The sequence below is a fragment of the Pristis pectinata genome, chromosome 3, assembly GCF_009764475.1.
Source record: "Pristis pectinata isolate sPriPec2 chromosome 3, sPriPec2.1.pri, whole genome shotgun sequence".
Lineage (NCBI taxonomy): Eukaryota > Metazoa > Chordata > Chondrichthyes > Rhinopristiformes > Pristidae > Pristis > Pristis pectinata.
In genome coordinates, this window is record NC_067407.1 from 31,424,051 (window position 1) to 31,447,503 (window position 23,453).

The 23,453-nt window shown below is 39.0% G+C and overlaps 1 protein-coding gene across 2 annotated transcripts; it reads left to right on the forward strand.

Moving 5' to 3' along the window:
* Nucleotides 1-1,187: 1,187 nt before the first annotated feature.
* LOC127568154 (calreticulin-like) lies at nt 1,188-22,087 on the forward strand. Of its 2 annotated transcripts, XM_052011569.1 has the most exons (10): nt 1,298-1,417; nt 1,707-1,844; nt 2,734-2,835; nt 6,159-6,362; nt 10,851-10,945; nt 12,409-12,618; nt 15,627-15,740; nt 20,909-21,052; nt 21,140-21,232; nt 21,732-22,087. In XM_052011569.1, exons 3-10 carry the CDS (start codon nt 2,769-2,771, stop codon nt 21,825-21,827), a joined length of 1,023 nt encoding a protein of 340 aa, XP_051867529.1. In that variant the 5' UTR covers nt 1,298-1,417; nt 1,707-1,844; nt 2,734-2,768; the 3' UTR covers nt 21,828-22,087. The 2 variants fall into 2 exon arrangements, with proteins under 2 accessions (XP_051867528.1, XP_051867529.1); XM_052011568.1 differs by lacking the exon at nt 1,707-1,844 and having other exon boundaries at nt 1,188-1,417.
* The last annotated feature ends 1,366 nt before the right edge of the window (nt 22,088-23,453 follow it).

The window sequence follows — 23,453 nt, forward strand, 5'->3', positions numbered from 1 at the left end:
TACACACACTCCTGACTTGGAAATATATTGCCATTCCATTATCCTAGCTGGTCCAAACCCCGGAACGCCTTACACAATGGCACATGTGAGTACTCTCACAAACAATTAAGGTGGTTAACCAACTCCTTCTCAAAGGCAATTAGGAATGGGCAATAAACAAGGTGTTGCTGGTGATGTCACATCTTGCCGGTGAACTTGTAGTGTACTTACATGTATCACATAAGTAAGTCATGTGTTTATGGATAAAATGATGTCATTATGGATACATAAGGTATAAGCACCACTTATTAGTATGCCTTGACTGAACCTTTGTGCCAGTGATGCTGCTACAAGCAAGTTTTTAATTGTACCTGTACCTCACCGTATTTCCGTACCTCACTGTGTTTCTGCACCTGACAATAAACTTGACTTGCTATTAGAACCTGTCATAATGTTAACAACTTTCCTTTGCTACTATTGTCCTGCAGCTATTATTGTTATCAGAGCTTACCAGCACTCCCAGTATAATACAAGACCCACCAAAATTATACTACAATATATTTAAAAATGGCACATAATGCAATTGTTCAGGTTTGCTGTAGAAGACAGAGGACTCTGTGTTTCCCTTTTTTCTCAAATATGGTTAAAGTAAAATCACCTCCTGAGGAAACAGATTTGTAAAGAATGCAAGACAACTAGCAGTTTGACTTCGGGTGGCATCACAATGACTTCCACATTCAGCGCTCGGTATTCTCGGTAAAATCATTCAGCTTCTCGGTAAAATCAGGAGCTGGGAACCGGGGTTGAGTTATTAGTGTTGTCTCAATTACAACCGTTCTCCTTCTGCCTATGAATGAAATCAGCCATCGCACAGAAAATAATCTTCGGACTTTGCTGATCTAGGAATCCACGAGATCTGACTTCACGCTTAGGTCATTATATGTACTTAGGGTTAGCCCATTTATTGATTTAAAAAATATATTGTCTAGTCTTTTGAAAACGTATTTGAATTTTTGTTATTTATGTCATGTATTGGCAAGTGAGAAATGCCACTAGTTTTTTTTAAAAAGTTCTGACCCCCTACCTAGGTAGGGTGATAGGGCCTGTGAAATTCCCAGTTACTTCACAGAGCCCGCCACTGCGTAGTTCCTCCTCATTGGCTATTTGCCGGGCCGCCGTCAAGTGTCATCGCCCACCCAATGATTTGTAATCAGTTTGCCAGTGGGCAGCTATTTGGTGGTTAGGTAGTTAAAACGTTTTTGTCGTTTCTCAAGAGTACTAAATTTTAGCTGGCGCAACGTGACGATAGGAATAAAAACTGCAAAGCACCTTTTTAATCTTAGTGATATGAAGGTAGTGGTGCTTTTGCTAGTTGTCTTGGCCGTCCAATCGCTGGCAGACCCTCTGATCTACTTGAAGGAAGAGTTCGCGGATGGGGGTAAGGTGCAAATTTTGCGCTTCGGGTGACAAAGTGGGAAGTCTAAATCGTCCTCTTTACTGCAAGTAGGGCGATACACGGGTTTGGTCATTGGTTTCTTATTGGCACTCAATAATTACTCACGCCTGTAATTAAGTCTGTTTTAAAACTAGTCATTACCTTGACGTTTGCATTCGTGATGTTTAACTTTGTCAATGTTGATTCTTAAATTTTAATTATTCATGTTCCTTTCTCCCAAGATTTATAAAGATGACTTGAAAGTATGTGGATGTTCCTTTTTTAATTTCAGTATTTTCAACACTAAATTGTGCATATGAACTTTCTAATGGAGCTGAAAATGTATCACAATAATAAAATTAAAGCCCATTGGATTAAAGTGATATTGGCAACTTGGATGAAAGGTTGCCTAACGTGAAGAAAGCTATTGGTAAGGTGAACTATTTGCTCTTTTAATCACCTGGTCGAGGTACACAGGGCAGTATTCCAGAGTTTGTAATTGCTTGCTATATTTCTGTTCCAGACCAATGAGGATAATTATAGCAAACCTCGGGAGGATATAGTCTAATAAAGTGGGGAGATGTTGATTTTGAAATCAAATGTAGAAAAGTGTAAAATAACATATTTGGTAGCAAAATTTAAGAAGCAATATAAAATAAAACTTTCAATAGTGTGAAGCAGCAGAGCTGCAGATGCATAAATCTATGACGGTAACAGAGGAAGTTAATGAACTTTAAAAAGCAATTCTGAATCTTTAACTTCTAAGGGGGGGGGAACATGCAAGTTTAAACAAAAAGTTTTAATAAATGTTTCTAAAATACCAGGTAGGTCACTGCTGGGCAAATTCCTAGAATGTAACCAGAGATGAGAAAATCAGTTATGTGGCAAGAGCAAAAAACTGATGAGACTCTTCTAAAATCAGTGTGAATTAGGTACAAATTTGAGAGAGTTCAAGACCCACAATGATAAGACTGACTCTTAACTGACATCCTGGAAAACCAATTCGTGGGGGGGCAATTAAGGATCTACAATAAATGTTCACTGCCATGAATGAAGAAAAAAATAATCAGCAAATATGCTGGTTGTAAAGAGTATTGGGCTTTCTGAATAACTAAGTGTAAAATAGTCTTCATTCTTTAGCACTTTTTTTACTGTAAATTTTGTTTTATCCACCAGATGGATTGCAACTGGGGGGAAAAAAAGTTTTTTTATATAGTGTTTCATAACTGAACCTGTTTTTAATTTTTTTTTAAGATTATGCAATAGTACATGCATGGGCCTTCAAAAGCATTGTGCTCAGTTTTCAATTTTTTTTTCAGATGTTTGGCAAAGCAGGTGGATAGAATCAAAACACATGTCTGACTATGGTAAATTCGTACTCAATGCTGGAAAGTTTTATGGGGATTCTGAGAGAGACAAAGGTAAATAAGAAAATAAGGTAAATTGTAGAATAAGAAAAAGTGAACATACGCTAACTTGTCTCCCTGTCTACAGATTTCCTTCCCTTCTACCTTCCCCATCTCTGCCCCAGCCCCAGCCCCACCCCCACCCCCACCCCCACCCCCACAAAACAGAAAGAGGGTGTGTTGAGAGAATTCCATATGTAATAATTCTTTAAAATCTCTATCTCCTACCTATGTTGATTTTGCAACACCCAACCCCTGGCTCATGCTACTTTTCCACTTGTGTCTTCCTGAAAATATTACATTTTATTTTTGTTATTTAATGTACCTTTATTTTGATCATTCTGACATCTTGTTCCAGTTATGTTTTTGCCTGGATCAGTACATAGAACTGTGAATTGGTGGCTACTATGGAGACTTGGTTGCAAGAGGGACAGGACTGGCAGCTCAATATTCCAGGGTTTTGATGATTTTGATGTGATAGAGACGGAGGTAAAAGAGGTGGAGGAGTTGCATTACTAATCGGGGAGAATGTTACAGCTGCACCCGGAGAGGACTTACTGGAGGGCTCATCCACTGAGGCAATATGGGTAGAGCTCAAAAATAAGAAAGGTGCAATCACTCTGATGGAATTGTACTGTAGTCCTCCCAATAGCCATGGGGTGACAGGAACAGATACGTAGACATTATGGAAAGATATAAAAGCAGTGGTGTTGTCATAGTAGATGACTTTAACTTTCTCAATATTGACTGGGACTTGGTTAGTGCAAGAGGCTTAGATAGGGCAGAATTTCTTGGGTGCACCCAAGAGGGTTTCTTGAAATGGTATGTGGATAATCCAACTAGAGAAGGGACCATATTGGACATTGTTTTGGGAAATGAGCCAGGCCAGGTCACTGGCCTTTCAGTGGGAGAGAATTTTGGGAATAGTGATCATAACTCCTTAAGTTTTAAGATAGTTATGAATAAGGATAAGTCTGAACCTTGCAGGGAAAGTACTAAATTGGGGGAGGGCAAATTTTGACATTATTAGACAGGAACGGGGGGGGGGGAGTTAATTGGGAGCAGCTGTTATTGGGCAAGACTGTATCTGATGTGGGAGTTGTTTAAAGACCAGCTAATCAGAGTTCCAGACAGGTATGTTGCAGTATGGAAGAAGGACAAGGATGGCAAGGTAAGAGAACCTTTGATGATGAGAGAGGTTGTGAATTTAGTCAAAAAGGAAAAGGAAGCGTATGTAAGGTTTAAGAAGCTGAAATTAGATGGGTCCCATGAGGAATATAAGGAAAGAACTCGAGCAGGGGATTAGGAGGGCCCAAAGGGGCCATGAAAAGTCCTTGGCAAGAAGGATTGAAGAGAATGCCAAGGCATTTTATACTTGTATTTTAAAAAAACAAGAGGATAACTAGGGAGATGGTAGAACCACTCAAGGATAAAGGAGGGAATTTATGCAGAGTCAGAGGATGTGGGTGGGTACTTGGCATCAGTATTCACAAAGGAGAAGGACCTGGATGATAGTGAGTTCAGTGTGGGGCATGCTAATTTGTTAGGGCATTCTGAGATCAAGAAGGAGATGCTGCTGGGTCTCTTGAGCATTAATGTGACTAAGTCCACAGGGCATGATGGGATATATCCCAGGTTACTGAAAGAGAGAAGATCACTGGGGCTTTGACGAAGGTCTTTGCATCCACGCTAACAGCAGGCAAAGTTCTGGAGGACTGGGGAGTTGCCAATATTGTTACTTTGTTCAAGAAGGGAAGTAAGGATAATCTAGGAAATTATAGGCCATGAGCCTCACATCAATGGTAGGAAAGCTCTTGGAGAGGATTCTTTGGGATAGGGTTTGTGTGCATTTGGAAAAGCATAGCCTTATTAGAGATGGTCAGCATAGCTCTGCAGGTCATGTCTCTCAAACTTGATTGAGTTTTTTGAGGAGGTAACGAAGGTGATAACAGTAGGGCAATGGATATTGTCTGCGTGAACTTTTGTAAGGCAATTGACTAGGTCCTTCATGGTAGGCTGATCCAGAAGATTAAGATGTATGAGATCCACAGTGACCTGGTAGTTTGGATTCATGATTGGTGCCCATAGAAGACAGAGGGTACTGGTGGAAGGGTTCTGGCTGGAGGTCCGTGACCAGTGGTGTTCCGCAGGGATCAGTGCTGGGACCTATGTTGTTTGTGATGTATATAAGTGACTTGGATGAAAATGTGGAAGGTTGCCCAGATTAAACTCCATCTGCCATTTCTAGATCCAAGTGTGAGGTGTTGCACTTTGGGAGGTCAAATGTAAGGGGAAAGTATACAGTTAATAGCAGGACCCTTATCAGCATTGATATACAGTAGGATCTTGGCGTCCACATCCATAGCTCCCTGAAAGTGGCCATGCAAGTAGTTAGGATGATAAAGAAGGCACATGGTATGCTTGCTTTCATTAGTTGGGACATTGAGTATAAGAGTCAAGAAGTCATGTCGCAGCAGTGAGGGTGCACGTGGAGTTTTGTGTGCAATTCTTGTCACCCCATTACAGGAAGGATGTAGAGGCTTTGGAAAGGATACAGAACGGGTTTACCAGGATGCTGCCTGAATTAGAGAGTATGAGCTATAAGGAGAGATCGGACAGATTTGGGTTGTTTTCTCCAGAATGTTGGAGGCTGAGGGAAAACCTGATAAAGTTTATAAAATTATGAGAGGCAAAGATGGGGTAGATGGTCAGAGTCTTTTACAAACCCACTGATTCCACTTCATCTAGAATCTTTTTTTCCCTGGGTAGATATGTCAAATACTAGAGGATGTGCATTTAAGGTGAGGGAGGCAAAGTTTGAAGGAAATGTGTGGGGCGAGTTTTTTTTACATGGGGAATGGTAGGTGCCTGGAACAGGCTGCCAGGGGTAGGGGTGGAAGTAGATGCAATAGTGTCATTTAAATGGTTGTTAGATAGGCACATGAATATGTGGGACAGGGAATGGAGGGATATGGATCATGTGCAGGCAGAAGAGATTTAGTTTAATTTGGCATCATGTTCGGCACAGACATCGTGGGCCAAAGGGCCTTTTCCTGTGTTGTTCTGTTCCATGTTCAATGACTCTAAGCTCTGATCTTACTGAAATGCATTAGCAGGTTTAAGGGGTTGTATAATCCTACTGCTGATTCTAATTCTAATATTCTCTCCGTCCTAGCTTTTTGTGCACTTGCTATGACAGTGAAATAATTTAATGAGGCAAAGTTATTGAATGGCTATTTGCTCTAGAACTACTTGTAGTACATATTGGGTCTGCTGTTCAAAGGATCATCAAATATATGGTATATTTTTCCATCTCCCTGCCCCATACCCCAATCCAGGAATTCAGACAAGTGAAGATGCCAAGTTCTATGCAAGATCAATTAAATTTCAACAGTTCAACAACGAAGGACAAACTCTTGTCATACAGTTCACTGTAAAACATGAGCAAAATATTGACTGTGGTGGAGGATACATTAAGCTCTTTCCTGCTGATCTGAACCAAGAGGATATGAATGGAGATTCCCCTTATTATGTAATGTTTGGTAAGTAGTAACTAGAATTACTGTTTTAAATTAGAATTACAGATGTAAATTTTTAGATTTTTCTTTTATTCCTTGTGCTTAAAATGAAGGCAGGAAGTACTGGGAAGCCAAGATGCTTCCATTATTTACCACTCAGCATCTGTATCAGGTGTCCTATGAGCAGCTCTAGCACCCAAGTATGTGAAATAAAACTTTTATTCCTTGTCTTCTTTATTTTCCAAGGCAGTGAGATCCATTTCATGCTGCCCAGAGTACATGTGATAAACTTTAAAAGTTCAGGCAAATAGACAAGATTCATCTCAATATGCCTAGGGTTGTTGGAGAGCTATTTGATTTTTCATTCCTTGTAAATATTTTAAGGTCTGCTCTCAGATCTTTAGAAATGCATTTATTATCTCTTGGAACTAAGTGTTTACAGTACAAGAACAGCTCCTTTGTCCCAATAGATCCAAGGTGATGATTATGCTTCACGTAAACATCCTCTCATCCTTCCTCATCTAACCCAATTAATGAATCAAGTCGTAACTTTAATGCAGTGATAATCACTATTTCCCTATGCAAAAGAGATGCAAGACAAAGCCTCCATGAAGATCGATGCACTACTTTTGTGAAAATCGATCACTCATTGTATTCTTACAGTGGAATTCCTGAATTCAAGGTGACACAACCTGAAGAAAAATAGGCAATTGCAATCAACATGATACGTCCTCTATTCCTAATTGTAAGTCCCTACCTAGATTGCAGATGAACTTCAAAACAAAAACTGAGTTGCAGGCAAGATACACAGAATTCCAGGAAAGTAATAGTTATTTGCAGTAATTTTAGGGAAAGTCAGCAGACATTAGTTGTTTCTGGGTATAAAATCAGTTTAAACTACATAAACGCTAATGATGTTGTTTTGTGGCTCCTTTTGAGAACCAGCTGCTAATACTTTGTCAGCCCTTGCCCGTTATTCTTCACCATGGATTGGAGAGGTAAGTGAGGTGACACTTGGTGCTCATGGCTCAGAATGGGTGCATTGTGTGGCTGCTTTGCCCTGTCGTGCACCCAGACCAGAATAGGAGTGACTTCATCCTGGAAATGGGTCCTGCTGGCCTGTCAGATGCCTCTCATTATCAATGCAGGCTAATTCCCTGAAACCTCTGAAGGCAGACATTAATGCCTGCCATATTTCCTCCTCCTTGATGTTTGCTGACTGCTAATTCCTCGCCTGTGCCTGCAGGTACCTGTCCTTCTGCGATCTCACTTATGCCATCTTTACATTCTGCTCTCACGTTTCTGGAATAGTGACATTGTTCATAGTGGGCCAAAAGTTTGTGATAGAGTTCTAATTTTACTGAATCTACAACTTGTGCAGAATTGTAATTTAGGTAAGACTTTCTTTGTTTGCAGTTTTTAAAATAAAGGCACCCCTATTATTTTAAATATCATTAGGAATATTAAGATGCATAAACTTTGTACAAGTTTCACTGGGCACATGGACAAACAACACAAGACAGGCACATCTGATGAAGTGCTGAATATTATTTGTATGCATTTCTTCTGTAAAGTATACCTTTACAAGTTGTCTAGTCATAATTTTCTGAGTGCTGGATAGAGAAGCAGGGATTTTATAGGGATATAAACATTTCCATGCATGCCAACTGCCTACTGGCAGAAGGTTCTTTCCCTTTCCTTCTCTCTTGCTTTGAGGGCAGTATGTTTCTCCTTGAAGTCAATAGTGCCTAGTTGGTATTGGTTTATTATTGTCACTTGTACAGAGGTACAGTGGAAAAACTTGTCTTGCAAACCGATCATACAGGTCAATTCATTACACAGTGCAGTTACATTGAGTTAGTACAGAGTGCATTGAGGTAGTACAGGTAAAAACAATAGCAGTACAGAGTAAAGTGTCACAGCTACAGAGAAAGTGCAGTGCAATAAGGTGCACTGAGGTAAGACCATGTTAAATGATGATCCTTGGCCATGGTAAGAGTGTGTGTATAAAAAAAAAATCAGTGCAGACTGAAGGTCATTTTGATTGTATGAGGGTAGTGTAATCATTGGTGTTCTTAAGATCAATAAAGGATGCCCAGGAAACTTGAGGAGATGTTGAAGAGTTGGATGTTAGTTCTATTTGATGGTCTTCATTGAGGACAGAAATGATTGCTAGGAAGATGGGAAAAATGAGCTGGGGCAATAACACAACGATACTTAAGCTCAGTTTCATTGACAAATGGGTCAGCTACCAAGCCATTATAGGGAATGGCAGCAGTCATTTGGTTGCAAAGAACCTTTAGGACCTTAATATTTTTTGGAGGGCAGCCAAATCTAGACAACAGCTTCTACAGAGTTTCACAATTCAAAGACCTTCATCAAATTATTGAAGGTCACAAATGGCATTTGATTTTATTCCTGACATTTTTCTTGCATTTGGTGGGACATAAATATCACATTGATTCATCCTATGAAATCCTCTGATACTACACTGAGATTTTGGTCAGATTTCCTTAGCAAGGGGGAAAATAGCTTTAGTAGGACAAGGTGAGCAGCAAGGCAATGCTTTGATAATTTCTACATCTTGACATACTGCCTCCATAAATATTGTAACAATCATGGCATTTTTCAGGTCCTCTGAAATATTGTTATAACAAACATTTAGAAATGTGCAAGAACCCTTTTTGTACGGTTCTTCACCTCTGACCTTGTAGATTTCAGCAGCTGGACACCTTGTCCAGCAATCTTGTTCTTGTTTCACAAGCTTGGTCTTTGGGGAGTTAGGGAGGCAGGGTAGTGCCGTTGCCTGCAGGCCATTCTCTGTTAGAGTATTAATGAATAGATTTGATAGTGCCATCTGTCACAGTTGACTCGCAATTCAGGAATCGCTTGAAGAGCCCCTTTGATCTGTCTTTTGCTTTTTCCTTTTTCCTTAAGGGTTTAAAGACAACAATTTGGCTTGAAATGGTGTGAGACCACAGGCATTTGAGTGCCGATGGCCCTTTTTACAGTCTGATTACTTTGGCCTTTCCTTGCCATGGCTTGGTTCTAATGACATCTCCCTTTGGGCTCCAGATTTTGAGTTGCTAGTAAGATTTTCTTCTGCTATTAGGAAATCTTATTTTTGTCTGATCAAGCAAATCTTATTTTTCTCTGATCAAGCAAATCCTACATGTAAATATCATCATCAAAACAATCTTGGCAATAGCAGGTGAGGTGCTGGAAGAATCGTAGTCTTTAAATCTTTCCAGAAATATTCATGATCAGTGAAGTAGATGCATGTTCAGGTAGATTTTGAGTTATGGGGGAATCAAAGGTCTGGTGAAGAGGCTGAGATCAAATCAGCTGTGACCTCATTGAATGATGGGGCAGAAACATGAGGCTGCATGGTCTAATCCCTGTTCATATAATCTTGTGTCCTTGTGCTGAATAATGCAGTACAGAAGGAGACCATTTGGATCACTCTGCCTGTACCTGTTGTGTGAAAATTATCGAATTAATCTTGATCTACTACTTAAAATTGAAAATTGCACCATTTTGTTGTTGCTGGATCTACTTTGAGTGGAATTAGAAGAATACAGTAAGTGCCTTTCATCAGAAAATTCCCCATTTAGAGTTTGCAAATGAGAACGGTTTTTTGTAGAGCAGAGTGGAAAAGTACAATGGTAGATTTTCATATTATTTGGTATCAATTGCACACAATTTTGTCAGTTTATTCAAGTTTTGTACGGCACTGGTAGTATTGCCTTCCTCTGACTTGAGTTTGAAATCCTTGAGCCAATGGAAGTGATGCAACAATTTTATACATTTAGAAAATAAAACCTGTTATTTGGAACCACCTTAACATGAAAATTAACACACAGTTTAGGCCTATTAAAGAAGGTACATGCTTTTAAGAATGATTTTCAATTTTTCCATGTATATGTCATCAAATGCACAAGTCCCAGACGTGGATGGCTGAGTCTATCAGCAGCAGAACTCAGACTTGCAGAGATTTCCCCATTATGATGGGAAATTGCTCCAGTAATCAATCCAAATTTTTTTTTTGGGTTTGTGCAACTACATATTAGAAAAAAGGAATGCAAGTTCTATTATTAGGTATTTCAGTTTTTCTGTAAACTTTTCTCTTTAACCATTTGCTTCAATTTAAATCATTTTAAATGTCAATGTAAGACATTTTAAATTATTAAAAACCTTTGCAGCTTTTATAGCTGACCAATGCTAGTGATGAGGCCTTTCAAAACATTTTGGAAGAAGGCTTCTTCATTGCTACCAAGGAGGAGGCAAAGAGAAGATTCATGACCTATTATCTATTTGAACATGGAAAGTTCTGTTAATATTGCTTACTGAACTGAATGGAGGGTGCAGTAAGCTCCATGTTATTCAGTGGATGTGCAATTTTGGAAGCTTTTATTGGTGCAGATAAACAGTCACCATCAAACTTCAATAAAGTATGGTGTTTAGATTAAGAAACTCTATAGTTGTAAACTTTAAAACCATTACATTCTTCAGGCCCAGATATTTGTGGAGCAGCAACCAAGAAAGTTCATGTGATCTTCAACTACAAAGGAAAGAATCACTTAATTAAGAAAGATATTAGATGCAAGGTAATTATTCTTGGAGTACAGTGAGCTTCCTAACATTCTGACCTTGGTAGCTATCTGGTTAATGTATGAGAAAAAAACTGGGAATGAAATGCATTATGCCAAAGGCATACTTTTATTACTCAATCTGATTTGTGTTTTCCAGTGAATTCGATGTGATTATTTAAAAGAAAAACAACTTGTGCAATGGGTTGTGAATTGAATATCACCTTGACATATTACTATCATAATGCTTTGCACATTTAGTGAATCATTGCTTGTTTTAAATTGGTGAGCAATTAACTAATTTGGGATTTTTGACTGGTGACTTAAGATTCACAGTGGAGAGTGAAAATGTGAATTGGATTTTATTTTATCCGGATTTTTTGTTCAATATATAAAAGGTATCTCCTAAATGGAACTTAAGTCAACAATAAACAAAATGCTGAAAACAGTAGGGGAGAGAAAAAATTAATGTTTGTTTATTTTGAGTGAGTATTTCTGGTATTGTTATTTCAGATTTCTAGCATCTGTAGTGTTTTGCTTTAGGATTACTTTGTAGACAGCTATAATTTTGATGACTAGCATAACTGTTTAGAAAACTTTTGCGAATTTTACTACTTTTGTAAATGGTAAATTTACTTCAATGATCTTGGTATGGGAAGATGTTCTTGCAGTGTAGCTCTGTTCTTGTTTGGAACTGATGATTATAGTTTCCATGATGTAGATGGAAAACAGAAAAGTATTTTGGCAAACAGTCTCCCACATCTAGATTTAGATTTCATACAGACTGAGATGAAGTACATTCTGCTACCTAAAGGGTACTCTTAGCAAAATTTCTTATGTCATTGAATGGATTCTCACCTTGCTGTCTTAGTCAGTCAAGTTTGTCATATGCACAAATGCAATGAAAAACTTGCAGCAGCATCACAGGCACAGAATATCATAAGCAGTATTCACAAGAAAAGCAAATTGCACACAATTTTGACAAGAAAGAACAGAATTAGAACAAAAATAAAGTCCATTTTAGTGCAAAGTGATCAGTAGTCATACTGTTGCTAAATTGTTGTGGTGATTAGGGTTTTCTTGGTTGGTTCAAGAACAAATGGTTCAAACAAATAGCTGCTTTGGGGAAAGTGGAAAATGTTCAGCTATAGAATTTGCTACTTTTCAGATGAGACAAGTAGGAGCTTTGAAATTGACTACTACATCTGATTAAGACATATGGTGCTTTTTACAAGGTGCTCTTTAAGACCAAAGTGTGCAAAGGACTCCCATGACTTAGAGACCATCTACATGCTGTGACTTCCAAGTTAATCTCTTCATTGGATTTTCTGGGGTGGCATTCACACCCTGCATCTTCTAATGGGGTAGTAGAGGAGGGGTAGAGCTTTACTCAGCCAAAGATGGCAATATTTTTTGTAGTGAGTGGGATGCCAGTTGATCTTTGAAATCATGCTGCCTTTTGATTAACACTTCGTTCATAGGATGATGAATACACTCATCTTTACACTCTGATAATTAATTCTGATAACACTTATGAAGTGAAGATTGACAACAAAAAAGTTGAATCTGGCTCTCTGGAGGATGACTGGGATATGCTGCCTGCCAAAACAATTAAGGACCCAAATGCTCAGAAACCTAAAGATTGGGATGATCGAGAACAGATTAATGACCCTGATGATGCAAAACCAGATGTGAGTGGACATGGCTAATTATTTTAAAACTTTTTTTTAAAAAAATTAAGCCTTCTATGGATTTAGCTTTTCAAATTTTAAATTCATAACTGGATATTGTGCAGTGTGTTTCAGAGTTAATAAATTTGTAATGAGTTACAATTTAGAAGTTAATGAATTACTGTTCAATTCTTATTATACTAATGATTCTTTGGTTCACCTTTCAGATTGGTTCGGTACCATCCCAGCTCTAAATTCTTAGAAGTTTCTTAGCAATGCTTCAGGTTTAAACTTGTCCTTGCTTCCAGTCTCCATGGTCTTATAGCTGTGACCTCTAGCTCCACAAACCTACTATATGTCAGCACCACTCCAATTATTGTACAGCCCTCATTAATAACTCTACCATTAACAACCATGCTATTTGCTATCAGGTCTCACTCTAAACTTTCATCAATAAATCATGTCAGTTTCTTTTTCAAGTTAGTCCTTCAAATTACCTCTTTCACTTGGCTAAATCAAATCAGAAAATGCTTGAAATACTCAGGCAGCATCTTTAGAGAGATAATAGAATTAATGTTTCAGGTTGACCGTTCATCAGGTGGAAACATTTTTTAAAAATTTAACATGTAGAAAGAAGGCATGGATGGAGAGAATAGAAAGGTCTGAGATTGAGAAACAAATTGCGGTGGTAAATAGGAGGAGATAAAATTAAATAAGAGGAGAGAGGGAGGGGTTGAGCTGAAGCCGGAAACCTGAAGTGATGTCCCTCAGCTTTGCACTTCAGCTTGGTTGGAACACTTCAGGATTGCAGAATATGGGTCAGTGTTGGAATGAGATGTAAAATTAACCATTCTGACCTTTTGCCTTCCTACATCTTCAATGGAGGTCAGTATAAGCTCAGAACAACAATATCTACTAACTTGGCACATTGCAGCTTTAAGTCCTCAAGATTGATTCAACAGTTTCAAATAATAAACCATTCCACTATAACACCTTCCAGCATGCAGTTTTTCTCCTCACTTCTTCTGATATTTCAGGTTGTTTGTTTCTTCCTACTTGCACTTGCTCCAGATACAACTTTAATTAGTCATTAGCTTTACCACTTTTTCATCTTCACCACCATTTGTCATTCAATCACTGTCTGTCACAGATCTTGTCCTCTCCGCTGCTTCCTCACCCTTGCAATTCTAAACTTGTATCATGTCTAACATTTCACAGCTCTGATAAAAGGTCAAACTTTAAGTATTCTCTCATTTATCTTGCTCCAAAAACTGCTGCCTCATTTGCTCACTTTTTATTTCAGATTTCCAGCATAAGTTTTTTTAGATTGGATACTTTGACTAAACACCTGGTCATTGGTATGTGGCTCTGTACCATAATTTATTGATGCTGCTGTTGAAGCATCATGGAATGTTTTACTCTTGAGAGCATTATATTACAAATGTAAGTCAGAAACATTCAAAATTGGAGCACTTAGCCATCAAGCCTATTTTGCAATTTAATGAAATTATGGCTGATCTGCGTTAACCATTACTCCACATTCCTATTTACCTGCAATAATCTTTCATACCTTTGCCTATCATGTATCTATCTACCTCTACCTTTTTTTTAAAAAATACTTTTTGCTGATAACTTTGAGGAAGCGAGTTCCAAAGATTCATGGCACTAAGGAAAAAATGCCTTGTCTTAAAGGGGTAACCCTTGTTTCTGAACAGTGATTAAGTTCTAGGTTCTCCCTGAAGAATAAACATTCTCCACACTGATAAGATCTCTTGGAATCTTGTACACTTCAATCACATCCCCTCGATCATCTAAAGACCCCAGCCTGTCCAACCTTTTACTGTAAGACAACCTGCCCATTCCAGATATGTTTGTAATCATTCTCCCAACAGCTCCCAACATATTAATGTCATTCCTTAAATATGAAGACCAGTCCTTGACAATACTCCTGAAGTGGTCACACCATTCCTCATAACTCAATCACAATGTTCCCACTTTTGAATTCATTTCCACTAGTAATAAATGACATATTCTTCACTTTCCTAACTATATTGCTGAACTATATGCTATTGTGAATCAAACACTAGGACACACAGGTCCCTCTGCATCTCAGAGTTCTGCCATCTCACTATTTAGATTTTCTTTAAAAAAAGCTTTCCCTGGTAAAATGGGCAACTTCACATTTTTGATTTTGTCTGTTTATTGCCTAATTTCACCAGGGATGAGGAGTTGGATTTTCTTCAGTAGGTGTTAATTGGAGCAACTTCTGGAGTTTGTTGCTAGATCTAGCTCCTGCATTCGTACAGTAGAGTAGTGTATCTAGTCATTTTATGGATGTGCCTAGTTTTGATCACTTACCTGGTGATACAAAATTCAGAAAGTTTAGAAGTGATTAATGTAGCTCGTTTAAGGTTCTATAGTTATCCCAATATTAGAAACTTGGGTCACACAAGGACTTAAAGTGGAACTTGAATGTACAATAGCAATGTTAGAGGTATTTAGACTGACGCATGGACAGGCAGGGAATAGAGGGATGTGGACCTTGTACAAGCAGATGGTATTAGTTTAGATCAGCATAGTGGTGAGGGTAGGCCAAAGGGTCTGTTATATGCCAGTGAATAGATGTCAGTATTTAAATTAAACAGGAGAAAGAGGATGCACATGCAAGTTTAGACCAATCTGGGATTGATATTGGGATGTTTCTAAAAAAAAGAGGGTCGTCAATCTCAATCAAATTGCTAGCTTGTGCAGAATATGCTTACTGTAAAGTGCAAAAGAGTACTAATGAGTTTAAAGTGGAGGCTGATCATTTAATGAACCATAGTAGGCCATCTGATTTTTGGTGATTGAGTCAACCAGTGGCAGATGCACACTTTCAAGAATTCCACTACTTTTGGGAACAACTTATTGCTGGGAGGTAGCTATTTAAGTTTTTGTAATTAAATAAAGGAAGCTTTTGTCTTCAGTCTGGTGACATTTTCAGGAGTATATATTAATTTTATATTTTGCCTTGCCTCCCAAAACATCAGGATTGGGATAAGCCAGAAAAAGTTCCAGATCCTAATACCAAGAAACCAGATGTCTGGAACACTGAGATGAATGGTGAATGGGAGCATCCATTGATTCTGAATGCAGAGTACAAGGTTAGACCACAACTTTGTATCAGGATACTTTTTATTTTATTGTAGAAGGCCACCAATCTTTTGAACAAATTGCTGACTTGTGCGGAGAGTTGGAGTTAAGAATTAGGGGTTCAAACATGAATCCTAAAGGGGCTTGACAGGGTAGATGTTGAGATATTTTCACTAGTGGGAGAGTCAGGAACAAATGGACATAGTTACAAAATAAAGGCTGGTCATTTAAAACTGAGGTGTGGAATAATTTCTTCTAATGTTAGTGAATCTCTAGTATTTGCTGCTCCAGATGGTGGAGACCAGATCATTAGATATAGATACAAAGTGGAAATAGTTAAATATTTGAAAGATCAGGGAATTGAAGGTTATAGGGGAACTGGCAATGGAAGAGGAGCTGAATCCAGTGTAGATCAGCCATAATCACATTCAATGATGGGCAGGCTTGAGGGGCCAGGTGGCCTACTCCTGCACCTATTTTCTTGTGTTCTTGAGAATATATACTTCTAATGTTCAAAAGAAATCCAAACAAGTTGTAATGAGAGGACACTTTCTGTATGTCTCCAGCAATTGGAGCACTACAGCAAAAAGTAGTGTTTCAGGGGAATGCATTCATAAAAATCTGGCAGCCCCACAAATGTATTCAGATATAGGAACTAATCCTCTAACACTGTTACCAGAGAATAAAATTGGAGATTTTTTTTAAAAGACAGCCTTCAATTCAATAAATTGGCTGATGTCAGCCAAAGGGGAGTAGCCAGTCAGTCTCCCAACACCTATGGGTTTTTAGATTATTGACGAAAGTACAATCATTTTGAAGCTAAAGATCAAAATTGTTGTAATCCTTAGTACACACTGACTGTCTTCACTTGTAGTTGGCCATTTGGATTAGGCACCAGAAGCAACTATGCTCTGGAGCTTCAAGGAAACATTATCTTAATGAGGATTACTTAGGATGCCAGAAGAATAGATTAATAAATTAAGATTTTGCAGCATGGAAACGGGCCCTTCAACCCAACTTGTCCATGTCAACCAAGATGCCTATCTATGCTAATGACATTTGCCTGCATTTGGCCCTTGTCGTTCCTGAAGCTTTCCAATCGATAATGTAGCAAGACATCTACTCTTGTATTCAAATACTCTTGCAATTAAAATCAATTTAACATTTGCCTTCCTAAGCAAATTTGGAAATGTAATGTGGTCCCCTCAACAAGTTGATACAAGTCATGAATATTTCAGGCCCTTCAGTACCCTACAAGTCATAGCACAACATCCTGAGAAAGCCTTTGTTATTGGTCCTCTTAGTTTTACATCTGTTAAATAAACCTCAATCTACTGTAGTAAATTACCCCCAATTCCTTGTGCTTGAAACTTATTCACGGGATCACACAGAGAACTTTAGAAAATCCAAGTACAACATAACCCATGGTTCCCACTAGATAAATCCTCAATAAATTACCCAAACATTATTTCCCTTTCATAAGTCCATGTTGACTGTGCTCCACCACATTATTTCCCCAAGACTCTTGTATCACATTCTTTAATTAAGATCACAACTTTTTCCCCACTCCCAATATCAGGCTAGGTCAACAGTTCCTTGTTTTCTTTATCCCTTCTTAAACAGTGGGGTCACATTTAATAATCAGTCTGTGGGCACCATTCCAGAATCTATTGAATGTGAAAAGAGCAACCACCATCTTTATAACCACCTCTTTAAAAAAGACTGGATTTCAGATGATCAGGTCTTTTTGGATTTATAAATGTTCAGGCTTAATGTAGCACTTATTTTCACTAAGTCTACACAAGAACTTTGAGAAAATGCATTTAAAGCATCCTCTGTGAGGAATCCACCTTGACTCACCTGATGGGAATTTCACCTTCTGGCAAAAACTGCTCATCTAACATGGTGCGGTGCAGGTTGAAAGTTAAGCCTAATTATCAAGATTTGGATCAGCTAAGAGGAAATACAGGGATTCCCACAAAAAAATCCAATAAAAGAACTGCGTGCATTAAGAAACAATTCTGATTACTCTGTTATGACTTTTATTGGAGTTGGCAGTCTGAAATTGCTTTATAAACTTTGTCAGTTGACTAATGTTGTTCTACACAATTGCTTTCCTCCTCGGTGAATCTGCACAGATAAGTGCTTATTTTTTTCCCCCTTGGATAAAAATTTGCAGGTGTGCAAATTGTGCACTAATGGAAATAATTTCATTTCCATTTGTACCTGCTGCAGATGTTCATAAGGAATAGTCAGTAGTACAGCACAGAAACGTCCTTCAGTCCAGGCCGACCTGATCTTCTGCCTAGTCTCATCTACCTGTACTCGGACCATATCCCTCCAAATCCCTCCCATCCATGTACTTATCCAAACTGCTCTTGAATGTTACAATTGAACCTGCATTTACCACTTCCACTGAGCTCGTTCCAGACTCTCACCACCTTCTGAGTGAGGAAGTTTCCCCTCAGGTTTCCCTTAAATATTTCACCTTTCACCCTAAACCTATGACCTCTAGTTCTAGTCTCACCCAACCAGAGGGGGAAGCCTGCATGCATTCACCCTATCTATACCCCTCAATTTTGTATACTTCTAGAAGATACCCCTTCCCCCCCCCCCCCCCCCATTCTCCTGTGCTCCAGGGAGTAACCTTTCCCTATAACTCAGGTCCTCAAGTCCCAGCAACATCCTTGTAAATTTTCCCTGCACTTTCAAGATTATGGATACCTTTCCTGTAGGTAGGTGACCAGAACTGCATACAATACTCTAAATTCAACCTTATCTACATCTTGTAGAACTTCAACATAACATCTCAACTCCTGTACTCAGTACCCCAATAGATGGTCAAAGTGCCAAAAGCTCTATCTACCTGTGACCCACTTTCAAGGAACTTTTTGGACCTGTATTCCCAGGTCCTTCTGTTCTACTGCACAACTCTACCATTCAGTGTGCATGTCCTACCTTGGTTTGTCCCCTCAGAGTGCAACACCTCACACTTACCTGCATTAAATTCCATCAGCCATTTCTCAGCCCATTTTCCTAGCTGGTCAAGATCACGTTGCAAACTTTGATAGCCTTCCTCACTGTCCACGGCACCCCCAATCTTGGGGTCATCTGTGTATTTGCTGATCCAGTTTATTCTAACAGGAACGTACAGATTCTGCACTCTGAAAATTTCACTTTTGAAAGCCTCCCACTTACCAAGCATCTTTTTGCTGGAAAAAGAGCCTATCCCAGTCTATGCCTGCCAGATCCCTTCTGATGCCAGCAAAATTGGCCTTATTCCAATTTAGAATCTCAACCTGAGGACCAGTCCTATCCTTCTCCATAATTATCTTGAAACGAATGGAATTATGATCACTAGATCATAACTTGTTCCCCTAAACACACTTGTGTCACCTGCCCTGTCTCATTCTCCAAGAGGAGATCCAGTATTTCTCTCTAGTTGGGACCTCTACAATTATTGATTAAGGAAACTTTCCCAAACACATTTGGCAAACTCATTCCCATCCAATTCCTTTACAGTACAGGAGTCCCAGTCAATGTGGAAAGTTAAAATCACCTGCTATCACAAGTTTATTTTTCTTGCAACTGTCTGCTATCCCTCCACAAATTTGTTCCGCTAAATCCCACTGACTATTGGGAGGTCTGTAATATAGTCCCATTAGTGTGGTCATCCTTTTCTTATTCCTCAGTTCCACCCATATTGCCTCAGTAGATGAGCCCTTCAGTATGTCCTCTGAGCACTGCCATGACCTTTTTCCCTGATGAGGAATGCCATCCCTCCCCCTTTAATTTGTCTTTATTTGTGGGCTTAACATCTGCTTTCCCCATAGCCACTCCACTTGCTGCCCTGCCACTCTAGGTCCCAACCCCCTGCAACTTCAGTTTAAACCTCCATGAGTAGCACTAGCAAACCTTCCCACAAGGATATTGGTCCCCCTCCAGTTCAGGTGCAAACATCTGTTTGTACAGGTCCCACCTGCCCTGGAAGAGAGCAGGATGATCCAAAAATCTGAAGCCCTCCCTGCTGCACCATCTCCTTAGCCACATGTTAAACTAGACTATCTTCCTATTTCTTGCCTCACTAGCACACAGCACAGGTAGCATTCCAGAGATCACCAACTTGGAGGTCCTGTCTTTTAACTTGGCACCTAGCTCCCTGAACTCTTTGCAGGACCTTGTCACCCTTTCTGCCTATGTCATTGGTACCAATGTGGACCACAACTTCTGGCTGCTCCCCCTTAAGAATGCTGTGGACTTGATCAGAGATGTCTCTGACCCTGGGAGGCAACATGCCATCCAGGAGTCCCATTCTCATCCACAGAATCTCCTCTCTGTTCCCCAAACCAATGAATCCCCTATCACTACTGCACTCCTCTTTCACCATCCCTCCCAAGCCACAGAGCCAGATTCAGTGCCAGAGACCTGGCTACTGTTACTTTCCTCTGGTAAGTCAACACCCACCCCCCAAAAACAGTATCCAAAATGAAATACTTGTTATTGAGAACAGACACAGGGGTACCCTGCACTGACTGCCTATCCCCTTTCCTTCGCCTGACAGTCACCCAGCTACCTGCATCCTAGGTGTGATTGCCTCCCTGTAACTCCTGTCTATCATCTCCTCAGTTTCCTCAATGATCTGGAGTTCATCCAGCTCCAGTTCCCTAACAGTCAGCAAGGAGCTGCAGCCAGATGCACTTCACAGGTGTAGTTACTAGGAGGTCTCCCTGACATCCTACAAGAGGAGCATACCACTGTCCTGATTGCCATTTCACTACTCTAACTGTGGAATGAGAGAGAGATTTAAAAAAAGGACCTTACCTGAGCAACCACTCCCAAAGCCTCCTGAACCAAAGCTGTATCAGTAATAACAATATAAAATAAAAACCTGCCTGTTCTTACCTATGCCTTCTCTCTGAAGCCTTTTTTTTTTCCCTAAAGAGCTGCTTTCACTCTCCAAACTTGGGCCACTTGCTCTACCTCAGTACCGCAATCTAACACTGTCCACTCCACTTGACCCTGACTGCTTTTTATTGGCTGTATCAATTAGCTAATCAGCTATTAACTAACAATTTGTAGGTGTGCTGATTGTGGGATCCTGCTGAGTGAAATCAACAAGTCCCAAGACCTACCTTTTTTTGAACATTAAAATAATTTGTTCAAATTATTATTTCAACAGGGTGAATGGAAACCTCGTCAGATTAAGAACCCCAATTTCAAAGGCGTTTGGTCCCAAACAGAAATTGATAATCCTGAATACACGCCAGATGTCAATTTGTACAAGTATGATAACATTGGCGTTCTTGGTCTTGATCTGTGGCAGGTAATAGCATCAAGGAAACAATTATTTTGAAGTAAAGCACCAAGAAATTATACGTTTAACTTTTTCTAATCTTTTTATCTATTGTAGGTGAAGTCTGGTACAATCTTTGACAACTTCCTTATAACAAATGATGCCAAATATGCAGAGGAATATGGCAATCAAACATGGGGAATAACCAAGGTAGCTGATATTTTTTGGGGGAAAAAAAATCATCTGTTGGTAGTTTCTGGTTCTTTCTGATGCTAATGATAACTTGTATTTATATAGTATCTTTAACATTGAAAAATGTTCAAAGGTGCTTCACAGGAATGTTATTGTACAAAAATTGTTGCCTGAAATTGATTGCAAGGCACATAAAGCAGGCTGCTGCTGAATTTAGAACTTCATAAATTGACAGTTTGCATTTCTAATTTTTATGATAGTAGGAGAACTTGGTGATCATGATCGACTAACATTTTTTTTTCGGCAAAAAAAAACAAAATCACCCTTCACATACCACTGTTACCACAATTGTACAGAAGATATTTGTATGGTACTGAACTACAACATCATGTGTTGTGTTTGTGTGTTTCTGCCTGCCTGATTCTAAGATACAAAGTTGGGGCAATAAAGTTACGTTGATATTGATTATGTAACTAATATTTATTCAGGAGTTTTGCATGTAATTATTTCATAATAGGATGGAGAAAGGAAAATGAAAGAGAAAATGGAGGAAGAAGAACAGAAAAGAAAAGAACAAGATGCAGAGATTGATTCGGATAAATATGAACTGTAAATCTCAATCATTTTGAATGTTCATCTTGTGCCAAAAAGGTATCTACAGGAATTGCACTGTTGTACCTTCATAAACAATGTGTCTTAAAACTGGAAGAGTAGTGTTATTATTTTAATTTGGTACAAAACTACTTATTGAAATAAAGTAATTGAACCTTTTTGCAGTAAATGCAAGAGCGAAAGATCAGAAACTTTGGAAAAAGTTTGAAAATTAGAATTTGGATTGAGATCTTGCCAATCAACCTGCATGAACCTATTAAACTTGCTAATGTACTTAACTGACAAATTGCTGATGAATATGAAACTGACACTAACCATGCGAAAAGTTCTAGGTTTTCCAGTACTGAGTTTGTATTTGCAGTAGTGGTCCTAATATTGGAATTGGCTGGAGAGAAAATATGAGTAAGTATTATAGCTCTTCAGCATTATCGGACCCCTGCAAGGTCGTTTCCTATTCGGGTGAATACTAAATTGGGTTTTGCTGTGATGCTTATTGTGGTTAAATAGTGCAATAGCATGCTAGCTAGGATTCTAAGTGAAAAAGATTACTTGGGCAAACTGTCTGGGTATCTGCAGAACAGTACCTCCAACACTAGCTGCAATCTTCCAAGAACAATTTGACCAAGAAACCAGCAATAAGTTTGTCATCTTGGACTTCCCTCTTTCTCCGGCTCAAGGCACATTGGCTAATTCAATTCCTGGTCAATGTTTTGCGAGAACTTTTTTTTTGTTCCTTCTACTTTATTGGACAATAGATAAGAATAGGATTTACCTGCATTGTCATTCTCTTCTGGTGAAATGGTCTAATGTTTCCTCTCAAGTATTATGGATGAATGGAAGTGAAGTACCCAAGAAGTGCCTTCATGGATCCCTAATGTATAGCTAATAGTTGGACTAAATACTTTGAAGGAAAAGGCTGTTCTTAATTGAACAGTGGAGTGATCATAGGTCTGGAGAAGGCTTACTAAGATCTCTCGCTCTTTTTGCTAGCTAGGGGTTTCACATTAGTTTATTCATTAAATTAATTTGGAGTCTATTGGAGGAATCAACATTGCATCATGGGGTTTGACACCACAAGGGCTTGTATCTTCTTAATGGCAAAGAATAGATAACTTGTAAAATATACAACAAAACAAAGCCATTGTGCCTTTGCCAGTTTAAAAAAAAGTGACCCAGCCTAATCTCTCATCCTAGCACCTGATCCATAGATCTCCAGGTCGTATCTATGTATATTGTGATATCTCCAGATAGATTTTAAATGTTAGTGTGTCTAGCATAGTTATCCTTTAAGGAAGCGAGTCCGAAACCTCCACTGCCTTCTTTTGCATGCCATCCATACAGATCATTTCATCACATCAGTACATTGGAGGTAGTACAAGGGGAAAAACAATAACAGAATAGCAGAGAGGTTTTCTTATCTCCCCTCTACAAGCACTTTAACTCCTGAACTGCGGTAAATGGTATTGGTTTATTATTGTCACTTGTACCGAGGTACAGTGGAAGAACTTGTCTTGCATACTGATCGTACAGGTCAATTCATTACACAGTGCAGTTACATTGAGTTAGTACACAGTGCACTGATGTAGTACAGGTAAAAATGAAAACAGTACAGAGTCAAGTGTCACAG